General features: G+C 39.9%; 1 protein-coding gene across 1 annotated transcript; it reads right to left on the bottom strand.

The window, feature by feature from the left end:
* Positions 1-1,895: 1,895 nt before the first annotated feature.
* MELLADRAFT_65495 (uncharacterized protein) lies at positions 1,896-2,907 on the bottom strand (the record flags this gene model as incomplete). Its single annotated transcript, XM_007413114.1, has 4 exons — positions 1,896-1,940; positions 2,002-2,154; positions 2,232-2,606; positions 2,794-2,907. The coding sequence occupies 4 exons, from the start codon at positions 2,905-2,907 to the stop codon at positions 1,896-1,898; spliced, it is 687 nt and encodes a 228-aa protein (XP_007413176.1).
* Between the last annotated feature and the right edge of the window lie 14,549 nt (positions 2,908-17,456).

Here is a 17,456-nt window from a genome sequence, read left to right as displayed (position 1 = left end):
CTGATCAATTTATGGGATCAATTAAAAAATTCACAATTACCAGTTTACCAGTTTATTAGCAGGATTCAGCAGGAAAGAAAATTCGAAATGGAGGTTTTTTGATCAATTGAAGCTCTTGTAGGCTTATGTATTGGTCATTAGGTCAACATTACATCATTTTTTATTTCACATTATATATTAAGATCATTATAGTTTACTTACAAATTTATTACAAAAAGAAAGAAAGAAAAACATAAGAAAAATTCGAAATTATAGGTACAAAGGTTGGAAAATGGTTTTTAGGTTAGTAAAAATAAAGTTATGGGTATTATGAGGTTAGAATATGAAAGAACAACATTATATTATACTATGACAATTTTAATCTTCAAGGTTGATAAGTAGAAACAGAAGTTATTAGGGAAAAGGCACTTTTTCGAAGTTGGTAAACAAGAGGTACACGTGTAGTTTGGTTGTGTAATAGTGGTAGTGATGGAATTTAAGGTTGCCAAGAGGATTTTTCGGGATTTTTAAGGTTATAGATGATGATGTCATATTACAAAAGAAAGAAAAAGAGAGTAGTAGCTGTGAAAAGTGAAGAAAATGGGTGAAATTCGTGGAAAATGGAGGTTTTCAGCTAATTACATATGTCAAATGACGTCAGAATAGGTTGGTAGATGGCTCATTCAACGCAGCAGAGTGGATTACATAATGTACAAACTTTAAATCATTAGTAATGGAGGTGTGTGTAAAAAGTTATAAGGCAAATAAAGAATTGGTGTGAATCTCGAATTTACAGTCACAAGTCACATGTAACACTAAAAACTTTAACTTCACAACTCAATATCTTACTCATCACTCATCAGAAGTAGGTCATGTAGGTGTCAGAAATGATCAGTAACACGTGGGCTACAAGATGCACTTTAGTAATCAAAAATTGGAGCACATCTGAAAAAATTCGTAATCTCAAAAATTGGTTTTCAGCTAGTTTACAAGGAAAAAATCACCTGTATTCATCATAAGAAGTGCTGTACATCATATTATTGCGTCATTGATCACTTTTAGCTGTGAAAATTACATCATTTATTAGTAACAAAATCATTACATTGCGTCATCATAGGGTTTTTAGGGAATTTTGGGCGGATTTGATTGGTTTTGAGGCTGTTGACCATTGTAAAAGTTCTAGTACATTGTTATATATACTTTGAGAGGGTTTTGGGACTGTTGTTCCCCTTTTTTTCTTTATCATTTACGCCATTATTATTTTGTTTATCATTATAAACTTATTTTAATAGTACCTGGTCACTTAAATAGGCCCTTTATTACAATTATAAAGAGAAATTTACTTTAGTTTTATAGTCATAAAGACTTATTGGGAATAATATCAATCAGATATTGCTTATTTCTTTTAGTTATCAATTGGGAATAACACTATAGCAGTGTTGATAGTAATACAAAGTGTGCTTTTGAAGTTAAATTACGTGTGAAGATATATTTCTCTGGTGCCTTATCAGTACTCAATACAACAGAGCTCTTTCTGATTGTGTTGTTTTAGAAGAGCAGTCCTTAGACAACTTCTACTAGTCATTTTATTAGTGGATTATCCTCTTCCAGCTCTGTATAACCCTTGTTGGGTTATAAGTTCTACAACGTAAGATCAGTTTTTGTCACCTACACCTCCTTAGCCTCACTCAGATGGCAGACCCAAAACATTGTACTTAAAGAATGTGAGTTGTACTTAAAGAACGTGAGTATAAAGATTGAAAATATTAGCAAAGGTGAATGTGAATGCGAGGTGAACAAGAATAAAAGAAGAGTTTCATGGAAAGACATTGAAGCGGAGGATAAACGTTGTCTGGAGAATGATGATAGGTGAACTCCAACATCAGATCTTTTGTTGCCATCGACGGAATGACTTTTCAGATGATCTCAGGCACATTGCCTAAACAGGCATAGTCTAGAACCTGTGTAGAAGGGACGGTCAGATCAATGACGTGAGCCGCACATGCCAATTTGGAAACATACTTGTACAATGAAGCGGTTGGACACGGGATCTTTGGCACCAACAGTGCCATAGATCATCATGGTTGTTCCCGTGTTGATCTGCGTCCACTCTAAAGCTGGCAGAGTCATGTATCCAAAAACACATGTGTTGGTAAACTCCAAGACATGTTCTTGCTGTGTCAGAAATGGATGTAATCAAAGAGTGTCAGCAACACATTCAATCACGAAAGAAGAAGGTAGAGTAGGCTGACAACTGGATCATAGAACTCGTGGTTGAGATTGACAGTAAGATTCCATAATCCTCCGCAATTCTCTACGTCATCAAAATGGAAATCCAGCACCTTGCCAATGCCATTAATCAATGTCTTGCCTGCAACAGCTGCAGGAGGCAGGTGATCAAATCCCAGGAAAGTTTGGGTGTCGCATCCAAAGCTCATCATCGCTTCACCTGAGTTGGGATCCTGGCTGAAGGGACCGGCAAGTTGATAAGTCCTGTTTGCGCGGAGACAAAGAGGATGGGGGACATGTCCTAGAGCCCTGATTGCTTCTGGTAGTTCATTTTCCAGGACGATGTCGGTTTGGTTGGAGTACCATGCAATGAAATCGTTCCCCACCACGCGTATAGCCTTCCAAAGCGAAAAGAATGTGTTTCATGGGTCAATATTCGACGCAAGGCTATGGAAAGAAGGACGAGGAGAGGGGGGATGAGATAGAAAATCAGGAGCCTTCACTTTAGTGGGCGCGGTCACGATGGCGGTAATCATTGCTGCATAAATCATGACGGATGTGATTGCAAATGGAGATTGGCCATACCCCATCAGTCAGTCCTGCCTGGGGTATAAATGGAGTAGGCGACTTGGTGAATAAACCAAACACTTGGTAGGGGTCCGTCCTCATGACCGTTTTTGCCGGTGTTGGCAGGGACATAACCCCGCTCCAAGCTCAGCAAGACCCTGAGAACCATGGACTCACCTGGAGATAGGAATCAGGTGTTGCAGTGGGGTCCTCCAATGCAAGTTACGACAGGGGTACAGCAGGGTTATTGATCAAAGAAACCCATTGTCGAAAAAGTGGGTTATCCTAATGGGCTCCTTGAATATCCTCAGTTAGACTATTCACTTGGATGACAACACCTGCCTGGGCGGCCATCCGCAGTATTATAGTATTTGGGTAAATACTTCCAAGTCTTGTTTGCCATTGAAGCCTCGGAAGGTAGGACCCCAGGGTTTTTTTCTTTGACTTGTGCTTCCAGAGACATTTGCGATGATATTCTACAATTATCATCGCCCCCCCGGATAAGCTGAACTGAGAGCATATTGCATATCAAAATTTCCGCCCAGACCATTGTATAGGATTTGTAATTACTCTCACAACAAACAAAAGGTTTGCCAATCCCAGTAATGGTAAAGTAATTGATTAAGGTTATCAAATCCTATCATACAACAAAATTTTCTTGTATGATAGGATTTGAATAGGATGAGCATCAATGGAAATGATGCTCATGACTCTACATTAAAGTGATCCCTGTGGATCACTTTCATTGAGATTTAAGTTGGAGGAGTTCTATGGAAAGTGATGTGTCTTCCCTTTGGGTTTTGGCTGCTTGCTGCCAAACCTATCATATACCATTCTAACCAACAAACAAGCCTAAAAATATCATAGTGGTTGAAAGAGTATGTTATCATATTGTCTTTGAAGTAGTTGAATTTGTTTTGACTGACTGACAATTTGTCTTTGGTGTGTTTCCAGTGGAAATTTATAATATGCTTGCTTGAAAAGACAATTGTTCAACACTTCTTGATTGCTCATATCAACAAGTGTCAAATGTGGAATTAAAACTTGAATTGCAATTAGAGTTTTAATTTTTCTAACAAACAAACAAGCCTAAAAATATCATAGTGGTTGAAAGAGTATGTTATCATATTGTCTTTGAATTAGTTGAATTTGTTTTGACTGACTGACAATTTGTCTTTGGTGTGTTTCCAGTGGAAATTTATAATATGCTTGCTTGAAAAGACAATTTTTCAACACTTGTTGATTGTTCATATCAACAAGTGTCAAATGTGGAATTAAAACTTGAATTGCAATTAGAGTTTCAATTTACTGATATATATTTGGGGGTGGAGTACGGGCCATGATACTTTTTAATACAAGACAAGTTTCTTTTCTTATTAATTTTCTTCTTTTTTGGGATTCAGCTTCTTCAAAGTGTTTTATTTGCCTACCTAGGTTAAATAATAAACAATCTTTGCCTTACATTGTAGTCAACAATTTAAGGCAAATTCAAAGGCAAATGAATGTCTACAATGTCAAGCAAAGACATGAGTGTAAGTATGTCACTGCTGCAGATATAATTGAGGTCTCCACCATCACAGATTACTTTGTAATGCCAAATAAAAACAACAAAGAAGAAACCTTGATTTATGAACAATGACCAAGTATAAAAGTTGTGCATACTTCAAGTTGTATAAAGGCTATTGATGATACCCAACTTCAAAACATTCAGTGTGGTCTTAGACAAGCTAGGCTCCAGATTTCCTGCTGAATTTATGAATCATGTGAATAGTATGGGAGTCAAACCCAGGCACATGTCATTGTTTCTCATAGTCAAGAGCTTATACCACTAAGCCATGACAGGTTGCATGGTATCTGATGGACACCATAAGATATAGGGAATTGAAGATCATATTTGTCACTTTTGGCTTTGGTCAAAAAACATATCAACCGATGTAAAGAATGTGGATTATGCACATTGGGTAAGAATGCACATAATTCACCACATTAGTTAACAGCATTATCAAACATATCATAACATTTAATCCCAAAGCCACTTCGCTTACAAAACTTGACAAAATACACAAGCATCCCCTGTATCCCCCATAAAATGGTTTTGGCCTTTGCTCCAAAATCAACCGGAAACTTGTGTTGCAGGGTCATTTCCATTTTCCCAACATCTTCCATCATGATACATGCCTTTCAACATTGATTTTCATCCGCTTGCAATACCCTTGACCAGTCCATTCTACACAGCGCGGAATTTCAACATTTCACCACCTGCACATTTTTCCCGATTGTGTCAAATTAACAAGTCACCGTAATATCAAACTATATTGAGAACTGCTATCATACAACACCTCATTTTCCAATGGTATTGGAATGCATCACACCGTCAGCTCAATCACTGGAAAGCGATCAATACTCACACTCATACACCACTCCTCCACAAGACATGCGGCAATTTATCAAGGACAGCATTGACCATCAACACAGAAATCATAGTCACAAGATATCTGCCATTTCATGTGGTGATTTTCTGCATTTCAATCACCGCGTATACAACTCAGGAGACCTCCATCAGAAACTTACCTAGTAAACACCAAAAGGCACGCATTGGTGTACATGTCCACTCTCGTGAAAGATGTAGGTGAGATGTGACAGGCTTCGAAATAGACTTCTCGAAGGAAAGAATTTGAATCACTCCAAATTCTAAGAACCTCACATCTCACAATTCATCGACTCACATCAGCTACTAGCTTTAGCTCTTTACGGTTATCAACGTTAGATCATAAGTGTCAAAAACATTTTTGCTTATCAAATCAAGAAACAACAATCTTCAAAATGGCATTAAGAGATCAAATAAACCAAGCAACCAACAACGTACAACGACGATTGACAAGAGCAGAGGCAGCAGCAACAGGAGCACGTTTAGAAGAACGACTACCAACACCTAGAAGAGAAAGAAGACAAGAAGATCAAAGAGAAAACGAAGAAGAAGAAGATAGAAGAGATGAAGAATCACATGTACCACAACGAGAACGAAATCGTATGCCAAGCGTTAACGAGGAAGAAGAGACAGAGGAATGGGGCGGTATCGGGGAAGTCGGCGAGGAAATGGAGATAAAAAATGAAGAGGAGAATCAGAGGGACATTCAAGAGATGAACGAAAGATTGAAAAATGGTAAGTTACTGACCTAGAAAGAAGATCAAGAAGGGTCTTCTTGATTCCTCCACCTTTTTTCTTCTCAAATTCTTCTTCAAATTCCTCTTCTCTACATCCTTCCCCATTCTTTTCAAATTCCTCTCTTTCTCTCTATATCCTTCCCCCTTTTTCTTTCAACTCCTTCTCTTTTCTATAAATTACCCTTTTTTAGCAACATCGATAAAACCGATTGAATTGGGAGGAGACGTAAAGCCTGGCCCGGCTACGAATAGGTGCCCAGCCAGAGTCGGCTTACAGTAGACATCAAAGATAGCCTGGCCCGGCCACGAATAGGAGCCCAGCCTAGATCGGCTAACAATAGATTGATCAGCCTGGTCTGGCATAAAGAATAAGACCCAGCCAAAAACGGGCTCACAATACGTAACCCAAAAGATACCCACCAAAAGAATAAGGAGAACAAACAAAACTAATCGAACCGAATTGGATTTATTCAACAGAGGCGAAACGCGAAACTTTGGTGGAGTTAATCCAAGAAGCGTTTGACAGAGACGACGTAAACGACGCAAAACGCCTAACCGATAAACTTCATCAGTTAGAAGAGAAAATGACGTCGAAAGGGAAAGACAAAACTTACGTGTTTGACGAAGAGTCATCAATGTCGCCGAGACCCCAAAGAGAAACGATCTATCGACGTCAACAAGACTTGCCCGCACCAAGTATAACATTTGTGGGAGAAAAACGAGCCGAAGGCGCAGAAGTCGAGAAAGAGAAAACAACTGAAACGGAGTGGTTTCACGGCTGTTCAACCGAGAACGAATCAAACAAAGCGAAAGCACTGTTAGCTACGAAAAAAGGATCGTTAACGTTGTCTAACGGAGATATGATCCATAACAGAAGGGTGTTCAGAAACGGGAAAGCCAAAATGGCAGACGCACTCACCCCACTCTCTCCGCACCTAACGGCCAAGTTAAAAGCCTTAAAATCATTCATCCCCTTACCAGTGTTCGACGAAGACTTCTTATTGAGAGATCAAAGAGCATGGTCATTACTTCCGCCAAAGTCCGAAGAGAAGTTAGAGAAAGAAAAGCGGATGTACGGGGGAGAAGGACCGATAGAGGAACCTACGATGAATTTTGAGGCGTGGAGCGATTGTATGGAGTTGATGTGTGTACATTTGAGGTCTTTAGACTGGGAACCAGTAGCAGAACGGTTCGAAAGTCATATGGTCATAGTAAAGCAGATTAGAAAGGACTTCGGGTGGATGGTGGCTTTAAGATATTGCAGATTGGTTAGGCAAGGCGTGATGAGAGAAACGATAGACGGTTCATTAGGAAATTGGGCAGAGCTTCAAGACCACCTGTTGGCTCAGGCAAAGACCAAAGCTGAAAGCTTTAACGAGAGGGCTTATAAGACCAACCCTTACGCCGAAGGAGGTCCTAAATCGACGATCTGTCCGTATACAAATTTACCAAAACAGGTCGGTAAGTCGTCAGTAACTATCCCGGCGCAGTCTTCAACAGCAACAGCACCAACAGCACCAGTCAACCGACATGCAAGTACGAGCGCATATCGAGGAAACGGAAATTGGAGACGAAACCAAAGTTCTTATTGAGATAGTACTTATCGAGATAGAGAACCAAGAGAGCCAAAAGGACCGAGATGGGGAGACGAAAAAAGGAAAGAGAGAAGCAGAAGTCCCGAGAGACGCTACGGGAAAAGAGGGCGTGACGAGAAGTGGAAACGACAGTGAGCTTGCGAGTCAAGTACAAAAATGAAATGCAGTCCTTAAAGGGAACTTGACCTACTTACTGTCCCACTTGAATTGCCTTTGTTCCTTGCCCCATGACCAAGTTGTCAACCAATCTCCCCCCCTCCCTTGTCCCTTTGCCACGAAGCGGTGAGGAAATCGTCACCATCACCAACAAGTGAAGTAAGTCACGACCAAACAGATGAAAGTGGCTTAAGTCGAAGAAGATGGCCGTCCAAGCCATCACATAACATGAAACTTGAGGTCTGGGAGGAGGAATTATTCAAGGTCGACCTGTTGAACAAACATAAACACATAATAAAGATGTTTACGACCGGCTTCACACAGGGAATCAAAGACGCATACATACCAAAAATGAAATTCTATTGCCCACCAAACCACGCCTCAGCGAGATTAGCGAAAAAGAAAATTGAGGAAAATTTTGAATTCGAGTTGTCAAAAGGAAGAATGTTTGGCCCGTTTACTAAAGAAGAGGTTTACCAAAAGATTGGTTTTTTTCGGACGAACCCTCTAGGTGCGGTCACCAATAACGATGGATCATTTCGACCAATAAGCGACTTGTCTTACCCACGTCACATGGTGAACATAGCATCAGTTAATGACGGAGTAGATAAACGAGATTTTGAAACATCCTGGGATGATTTCAGGAAGGTTGCTTACTTCATATCTTCATACAAAGGAGTACTGTTACTAGGCATTTTTGACTGGGCTAAAGCCTATCGTCAAATACCGGTGGCAGAAAACCAATGGCGTTTCCTGATGGTGCTAGATTTTGAGGACAGAGTGCTACTGGATACAAGAGTGCAATTCGGCGGAGTCGCAGGTTGCGGATGTTGGAATACAAAGTATAGTTTCAAACACATCAAACTATGTTATTTCCAACTCAAACTACATCATATCAAATTATCTTATCTTCAACTCAAACTACATTAAATCAAACTCAATTATAATTGAATACAAAACTTAATTCTTCAAACTCAGACCTAATTCATCAAGATTTCTAACCTAACTAAATCTCATCACTATATAACATCTAGATTAGATCACACACTCCGCACACGCCTCTCTTCCTCACCAGTTCACTGAGGAAGATTGGCGTGTAAGCTCTTTCCCATTTTATTACATCACATCTTTGTTAAATGTAGTGCAGATAACTCACTCTATCATGTTGTTTAGATTATCATACGCACTATTTGTTATCACCTTTATAGGTGTGTTACCTTTTGTCACGGTGCTCAGAACCATTAGACGTATTGTAGCCTGATTGCTGGCTTCTACCAAGGTTAGTTTTTGTTGTCATTGATGTAATAAATACTACCAGTTCACTGAGGAAGATTGGCGTATTATCATATGCACTATTTGTTATCACCTTTATAGGTGTGTTACCTTTTGTCACGGTGCTCAGAACCATTAGACGTATTGTAGCCTGATTGCTGGCTTCTACCAAGGTGTGTTACCTTTTGTCACGGTGCTCAGAACCATTAGACGTATTGTAGCCTGATTGCTGGCTTCTACCAAGGTGTCTCGAGTTTCATCAGATTCTCTCAGCGGAACGTTTGGGTGGGCAGCTGAAACGTGGAAAGAATTGATGGTGAAGAAATTCAAACTACTAGCAGGATTCAGATGGGTAGATGATACACTGTTTTTAAAACACGAAGAAGACGTAGAAGCAGGTAAGATGATAGATATAGTAGAAACCAGTACGAGAATGGGGGTGGAAACAAACGAGAAAAAATGGAAGGAGTTCACTCACGTTCAGAAATATTTAGGTTTCATTTGGGACGGGAAAAATAAAACGGTGAAGCTACCAGAAGAAAAGATCCAACAAAGACTTGAACAGCTATCGTCCTTTCTGAAAGAATCGAGGCAGTCCTTCAAAGAAACGGAGATCCTGGTGGGACGGTTAAACCACTGCGCATATGTCTTTCCACAGATGCGAGTATACTGTGCTGCGATCTATCGATGGATGAAAGAGTGGAAGCATAAATACGCATTAAGGGACATCCCAGAAGAAGTCAAAGAAGACTTACAAATATGGAGAGAAACTCTGACAAAAGCAGAACCGCTACAAACCATTCCAAAACCTGAAGTGCGTACAGTCGGCTGGATCGGTGATGCCTCGACATCCTATGGACTAGGTATCATCATTGGCAAACACTGGACCAGGCTTCAACTAAAACCAGGATGGAATAGAGCTGAACAAGACGGAACGCGAAGAGGCATCGCCTGGGCCGAAACCGTAGCAATAAGGTTAGGTTGGGAAATGCTGAAAAGGATAGAAAAAGTAGACGGAATTACTTACTTAGCGTTAACCGACAACACCGTATCAGAAGGGGTGATACATAACGGAAAGTCAAGAGATGCACTGGTAAACAGAGAATGGAAGATCCTGCAAGAAGACCTGCTGAAACACAACAGCGCGATAGAAGCCAAAAGAGTGAAGTCAGTAGATAACTTGGCAGATGCACTGTCCAGAGGTTTAGATACCAAGAAAAGGAAGGAGAATAAGATGGAACTTGACTTACCAAACGACTTAAGACCATTCTTACAACAGACATGAAATAGAAGGTTAAAACCACGATAAGAGTTTTTATCAGGTATGAGAGTGAGTTGCCAGTGAATGATGAAAGTGAGAGTTAACAGTGAAGGATTGAAATAAAGTGGAATCCACAGAAACTGAGACTGATATAGATGGATGAACGTCCTTCGTGAGATACGGAGATCGACGATAAGACGTCGAGAAGTTGGTAAGAGACTAAAACCTCGTGAGATAACGACTCCACGTGACAGTCGACCGAAAGGCCTTCCAGATGAAGGAGCCCCGGCTTACCCGGGAAAGCAACAAAGATCAGTGAGACAATTACCTACGAGAGCTTTCTTCGGAAACTTTTTTCAAAGAAGCTCGGCATGCCACCCTACAGACACCGTCTCAACAAACCCAAAAGTGACGGAGACTTACCAAGACACTTCGAAAGCGCAGCAAGAGAGACTTCAATATCCGGTGCACATATGGCAAAGAGCGGTTGGGCGAAGTCGACCTTGAAAGGTTATTCATCGGGGTTGTCGAAATACATCGAATATGTTGAATCGACAGGGAGAACGTTTAATGAAGAGGAACAAATATTGAAGAAAGACTTGTATAACTTCATCGCGTGGGCAGGAGAGTCTGGAATTCGAGTTGACGGCCCGCCGAAAAAGAAGATCGCTTCTAAAACGATCGATAAATACATAGATGGAATTCAAGCATGGCACTTAGTAAAACACGTCACAAAGATTAAACTAGACGAGAGCATAGTAAAAGTTTTATTAAGAGCGACTAGAAAAGAAGAAGAAACCGTCCTACTCACGAATGAAAAGAAACCGGTCACGGTCCAACAACTCCTAATCCTCTTAGATAAATGCGAAGGAAGATCAACTAAACATGAATTAGTAGCTGCGATTGCTTTAGTAGCTTTCTGGGGTCTAATGCGATTAGGTGAAATTTTTAGGCATAAGAAAGAAGACGGAGCATTGCTAAGGAGACACGTTGAGTTTGGAAATTCAGCGAAAGGAAACTGGGTAAAGTTACACCTGAAGAAAGCAAAGACCGCAGCACCGAACGAAACCCAAGTAATACATCTTCAACAGCAACCGTCTGTATTAGATCCTGTAGCGGCGATAAAGCGAATCTTGGAAATCAACCCAAATAAAGATAAAGACTCTCTTTTATTTCAACATAAAGATGGGGTTTTGAAGAAGACTCAGTTTATCAAGTCGCTAGAAGAGATCTGGGGAGAAGCAAGTCTCAAAAGTTGGACAGGTCACTCTTTTCGTGTAGGAGGAACTTCACTCCGAGCGAACCTAGGCACGAGCGAGAATACCTTGATGAAAGTAGGGCGATGGAAATCGGAATCTTATAAAAGATACGTTAAAGTTTTTACCCTGCAGGAGCTAGATGAGACCAAACAATTTTTAGAAGCAATTAAGCAAACTTAAGAAATTCGGTTAAAGTTCCGAAAGACTGACAAGATGAGAACTCGCTTAAAGCGAGGGTTCGTGCAACTTCGTCTTACTCCAGAGGGAGAATTGTGTAGATTTGTGTTCCATGCAGACCGAAAAGGGGTTGTCTCCCAGGCCAAGGTCGGTATGCAAAACAGCAAACCCACCATGGTAAGGGGAATGTACGACAAACCCAAAACACAAACTCTCCAAGGAGGGTGGGAGGGCCTGCAGCTGGGAGTTACCGTGCCTCACGGGATTGGTTTTAGAAAACCAACAGGGCACGGAAACCGGCTACGCCCGTATGCATTTACCTCACCAGATGGCAAGGTAATGCAGGGTGGGTTTAAGGCTCACAACAGGAAACTTAAACCCAACAAGTCCCTTTGATAACCTCTAACCAAACTCTAAGCTGAAGAGTGGATAGTAAACACCAAAAGGCACGCATTGGTGTACATGTCCACTCTCGTGAAAGATGTAGGTGAGATGTGACAGGCTTCGAAACAGACTTCTCGAAGGAAAGAATTTGAATCACTCCAAATTCTAAGAACCTCACATCTCACAATTCATCGACTCACATCAGCTACTAGCTTTAGCTCTTTACGGTTATCAACATTAGATCATAAGTGTCAAAAACATTTTTGATCCAACCCACCCGCCCAACAGAAAAAACCCACCCACCGACCCTAGCTGGGAGTTACCGTGCCTCACGGGATTGGTTTTAGAAAACCAACAGGGCACGGAAACCGGCTACGCCCGTATGCATTTACCTCACCAGATGGCAAGGTAATGCAGGGTGGGTTTAAGGCTCACAACAGGAAACTTAAACCCAACAAGTCCCTTTGATAACCTCTAACCAAACTCTAAGCTGAAGAGTGGACTATCAATTCAACATATCTTTTGATATGGGCGCTAGCCTGTTCATGATTTCATGCCGCTGTGAACGTGTCAAACCAGCGTTCACACCCCTACTTTCAATTGATTTGCTTTTAATATGCTGTTGTCTTTTCTTACTTTGCTAAGTTCTGTTGCTGGATAATATAACTGACATGATCATTATTTTGATTGATTGTTGAACCATTGCTTCAATATATGCTTTCTCCTTCCCTTGAGCTTGCTTTTGCATTTGTTCTCAGATTCAACTCAAGACTGGTAGTGATCTCAAATTTGCTCAATCTTTAGCTTCATTTCAAGATCTAACTAACAAGCCTTTTTTGATCTTGATCGTCTGTCAAACATCAAAAGCAATCACTGCGTCAAAATCTCCTCAATTTTGATTAGTTACCTCGATCCACTGGTCTTGATCGCATTGATCAGAAGGTCTGATTGGGGAAGGTATGTTCATTCAAACTCATTGAGTGTCCAGCTTTTTCCCAAGAAACTGACAATACATCTTAATTTATGTTCATTCTCCACAGCATCCTCAGATCACGATTTCAAACTAATCATCTTCAAATACAACCTCAGAATGTGATATCTCACTTCCTCTTCACCGACTCCAAGAATCTCCAAGTAAAATAAGGACCAATTAGGGATCCATTCTAGATCACCTTTCAGTAGTGGAAAAGTTGTGATGACTCAGTTACCTTCCAAAAGTAAATGATTCACTTCATATGGAAACAATCTGCTGCTTCTGGCTCGGGGCACAGAGAGATTTGGAAACAAGAGGAGCATGGTATAAAATATTTACTTAAAAGTAAGTTGAACTGTTGAATTATCTTTCGGAACCAGCTTTTTATGAAGTGACAAGGTTTAGGGAGGTGTCTCATAATTGGTTTGGGTGGGGGTGTTTTAAAATAGATATCAATCACAGCACAATTCTTTGCACTCGACTTCTTGCAACTTCAAGTGAATTGATCAAAACATGATGATACGTAAAGAACTCCAACTTTTAGATCGTTTTTGACTCATTGATTCCTAAACAAGCTCATAAAAACAAACTCTAATCTACAAACCATCAACCTCACTCTACAAATGATCGATCTCACTTTATAAATCATCAACCTTGTTTAAATCTAGGACTCCCAAGTACAATCTGAAAAAGTCCCACTAACCAGCTCAAACCACTCGATTAAAATCTATCGTTTCTATTTACTGCTTTGAAAATCATTCACTTTAAGTTGTGCATGCTCTCAATTTGCCAGCCTCTTGCTGCCAATATCTCAAACTAATAATGTATTGGCATTAGAAGCAAAAGCATTCGAATCAAGAAAAATGACCATTTCCATTGACTTACAGTTTAAAAAAGTCAATCTTGATCTACTTGGAATCACAAGGCAATCAAGAGTTGTAATCTATCAACAATCAACAATGATGATAATGCTCTCATCAGCTCTCAAACCATTCATCAGACAATTTAATACATCATCAAATGGAGAAGGTTCAACCCTATTAAGGATTTTGTGAAACAAATACAAAAGCAAAAATTGGTTCAGGTTAAAAGTCTATCAAACTTGATATGCCTTTAAAATGAAGACTGAGCCAATGAGATTCTTCACAATGATGTTTTATTTAACTTGACTAATTTTCTATGCTTTCAAAAATAATCCACCTGAGTCATCCAGTTAATTTTTCACTTGCATACACATTTTTGATTGATTGGGGGTTATTTTTAATTATATTATTTCTTTCTTCATAACACCATTGAGTTTGGTTTCATATTTATTTTTGATCTCAAGGCTGTTTTGTGGTCAAAAGCAACTTTGTTACACCTTCTCTATTTCTCTTAGATCATTGTGCAAATGTAGTCAAGCAGGTAGCTTTCCATAGCATTTACCAAACTTGAAAAGTGTGTGGGGGGCACAACCAATATGTTACCACTGAATAACAACCAATCATGCAAGCAAAGATTCACAGTTATACTCCAGGAGAAACAGTTTTATGTTTTATCAACATATAACTGTTGTGATATCTTAACTATTTGTGTCTGTCTGTAAGATGTTTGTGCATTTCTATTCTTACCTAAATTGTCAAGAACTTCAGGACCTCAAGGCTTTATCAAATTACTAACAATTTATTATCAAATTATTAACAATTTATTATCAAATTATGATGGATCAAGGTATTATGTGTTCGGATTGGTAAAAGGGGCTGTGGTGGATTGATTTATTTTAATCTGTTTTGGGAATAGGTCGAAATGTGACCTGAGCTATTTTATGTATGTCCGTGGCTGTGATGTTGTGTTAGTTTCATATAAAGATAGTCAGTAGTTCTTCCTCCCAGTTTCTTTCCTCATCAGAAAGAAACTGTAAGTCATTTATTTTTCTCTTTTAAATGTTACAACATCTTCTCAAACATCAAATCCTTTCTTTAGCATTTACTTTTACCTACAACTTATCCGATCTCACCTTTGATCACTTTTTCTCCTGTTGCTTTACGCACAGGTGTGTTTTGCTTTGATTACACCAATTGAGGCACTGTAGGCTTGTGCCGTAGTGCTCACGCCAGTCCTGTTTACCCCAGGTGTGTTTCGCTTTTAGTCAAGCTCTTCGAAGCTTCTGTAGGCTTGTGCCGTAGTGCTCACGCCAGTCCTGTTTACCCCAGGTTAATTTTTGTCATACGGCAAAGCTCAAAACTTCGAATAGCTTTTCTCAGCGAACTTCTCAATAACCTATTGAAAACTTCCAAGGGCTGAACCAATCTGAGTAAGAAGTCAGATCAAATGAAGATTGATTGTAAATTTGAGGTGTTGTTCCTGTGGGGATTACCTTTTCATTTGAGCTGTACATCAAATCACATCTTCTCCTGCAACAAAATATTCCAAAGTAAGGCTTTTTGTGCATTACAATCAAACTCCGAGTCTGATGGTGTAGTGCAGTACAAGTATATTTTGTATTTTTGATAAGAGCATCCACTATCGTCTCTGTAAATGGCCTCGGTACGGTAAATTTTACTGAAATTTACCGTACCGAACGTCAAAATCCCCAATCGTGTCCAATATACAGATCTGTACCTACAGAATCACTTGAAAATTGGTAGAGGTCAAGCAAATTTGCTGGACCTCTACCAAATTGGTATCTGCAAAAGCACCGGACTTTTACCAAGCTGCACACCACACCATCACTCCCAAAATTCAAAGTCCGACTACATACACTTCACTTTTTATGCTCTCGATCCGCATACACACACCACACTCTCATTCTGACTCTCAACATGAGCATTGGACTATAACATCTTGTTACTGCTCATCAGTTTTATGAAGTCCCCCACTTTTCCAATCATTTGTTTTCACATCTTTCTTTTAAATTGTTTTTTTTGAAATCAACTGTTTTCCAATCGATTATTTTCCAATCTTTTTGTTTTTCCAATCAATTGTTCTCTAATTGATGATTCTCTAATCGATTATTTTGGAGCAGTTGTTATGAAAACAATGCTTTTGAAACTCAACCCATTCTGAGCAACGACTAAATGTCAAAACTTGATGTTTTGAGATTTGCAGATTTTTCACAGAACACACGATAGTGGAACAGAGTCCATTCTGTACAGTACGTACTGTGCAGAATATATATACTGCAACGATAGTGGAATTGTGTGTTTCTGTACATACAGAAACTGTACTTTACAGACACGTACAGTAAATTTACTGAAAATTTACTGCAACGATAGTGGATGCTCTAAATGCACTGCCCCTCAACTGTTCTGTCTTATTATGTAGTAACCCGTAAAGGCTCAGTGTTATGGTCTCTCTAGTAGCATATGCTTATAGCTGCGTGTTGTACCTTTTAGCTATATCCCAGCGCGCGCTCTCACTGAGCTTTTAGTCTTCACGTTGCAATCTAGTTATACTAGCAACTACACCTCAGCGCTCCATCCTCCATTCCAGGTCCTAACATATTGCAACGTCTACCCATTACTCAGGATAGGAGCGGTAGAAGAAAAGAAGATTAATAACATAAAGAAAAGAAGAAAACGAAAGAAAAATCAAGACAAAAGTTAGAAGTTTAAAGTTGAAAGTTAAAAGTTTATTAAAGTTTGAAAAGAAGATCTCTCACGCTTAAAAGTTATTCAGATCTTGGTCAACATCCCGAGAATTCCAAGCACTCCAGAAACCTTAACATTACCCCGCAATCAACCAACACGAACCCGCCAAAACGCCGAAGTTTGAACCACCCGGAGACTGTTCTTCGTCATCTTCCGAAGATACGTTCACCGAAGCCGCTAGTACTGCCGGAGACATGTCGAATATGAACATGGAAGAAGTGATGCGTCAGTTAGCTGAATTAACTCAAAGGCTGAACGAAGAATCTGCTTTACGTCAAAGAGCTGAACTTGAAATACAACGGTTAAAACAAGAGCAAAACACCACCATGTCGGACCCTAATGCCAATGCCACGCCAGGATTAAGTGCTCCTCAGCAGCTGAACAACGTCCCGGCACCTCCTGCTGTACAACCACGACCACCTAAAGTAGCCACTCCTGACAAATATGATGGCTCGAAGGGATCAAAGGCTGAAATTTTCTTGAATCAACTTGGTGTCTATCTACAACTGAACTCGTCGGCGTTTGTCAATGATCATGCAAAGGTTGCGTTCGCGTTGTCGTACACAACGGGGAAGGCAAACATATGGGGACAACATCTTATGGATCAAATCTTAGATGGGGATAATGGACATTTGGTAACTTGGAGCAAATTTGTAGATTCCTTCAAAGCCACGTTTTTTGACACGGAGAGAGTTAGCAAAGCTGAGAAACAACTCAGAGACTTGAAACAAACGAAAGACGTATCAGAATACTGGATAAGGTTTTCCGAATTGTCGCTCGTAGTTAAGTGGCCAGAACACATTCTTATTT

The sequence above is a fragment of the Melampsora larici-populina genome (genome assembly GCF_000204055.1).
Source record: "Melampsora larici-populina 98AG31 unplaced genomic scaffold MELLAscaffold_35, whole genome shotgun sequence".
NCBI lineage: Eukaryota > Fungi > Basidiomycota > Pucciniomycetes > Pucciniales > Melampsoraceae > Melampsora > Melampsora laricis-populina.
Note: the sequence above shows the minus strand (reverse complement) of the source record. Positions and strands in the feature narration are given on the sequence as shown.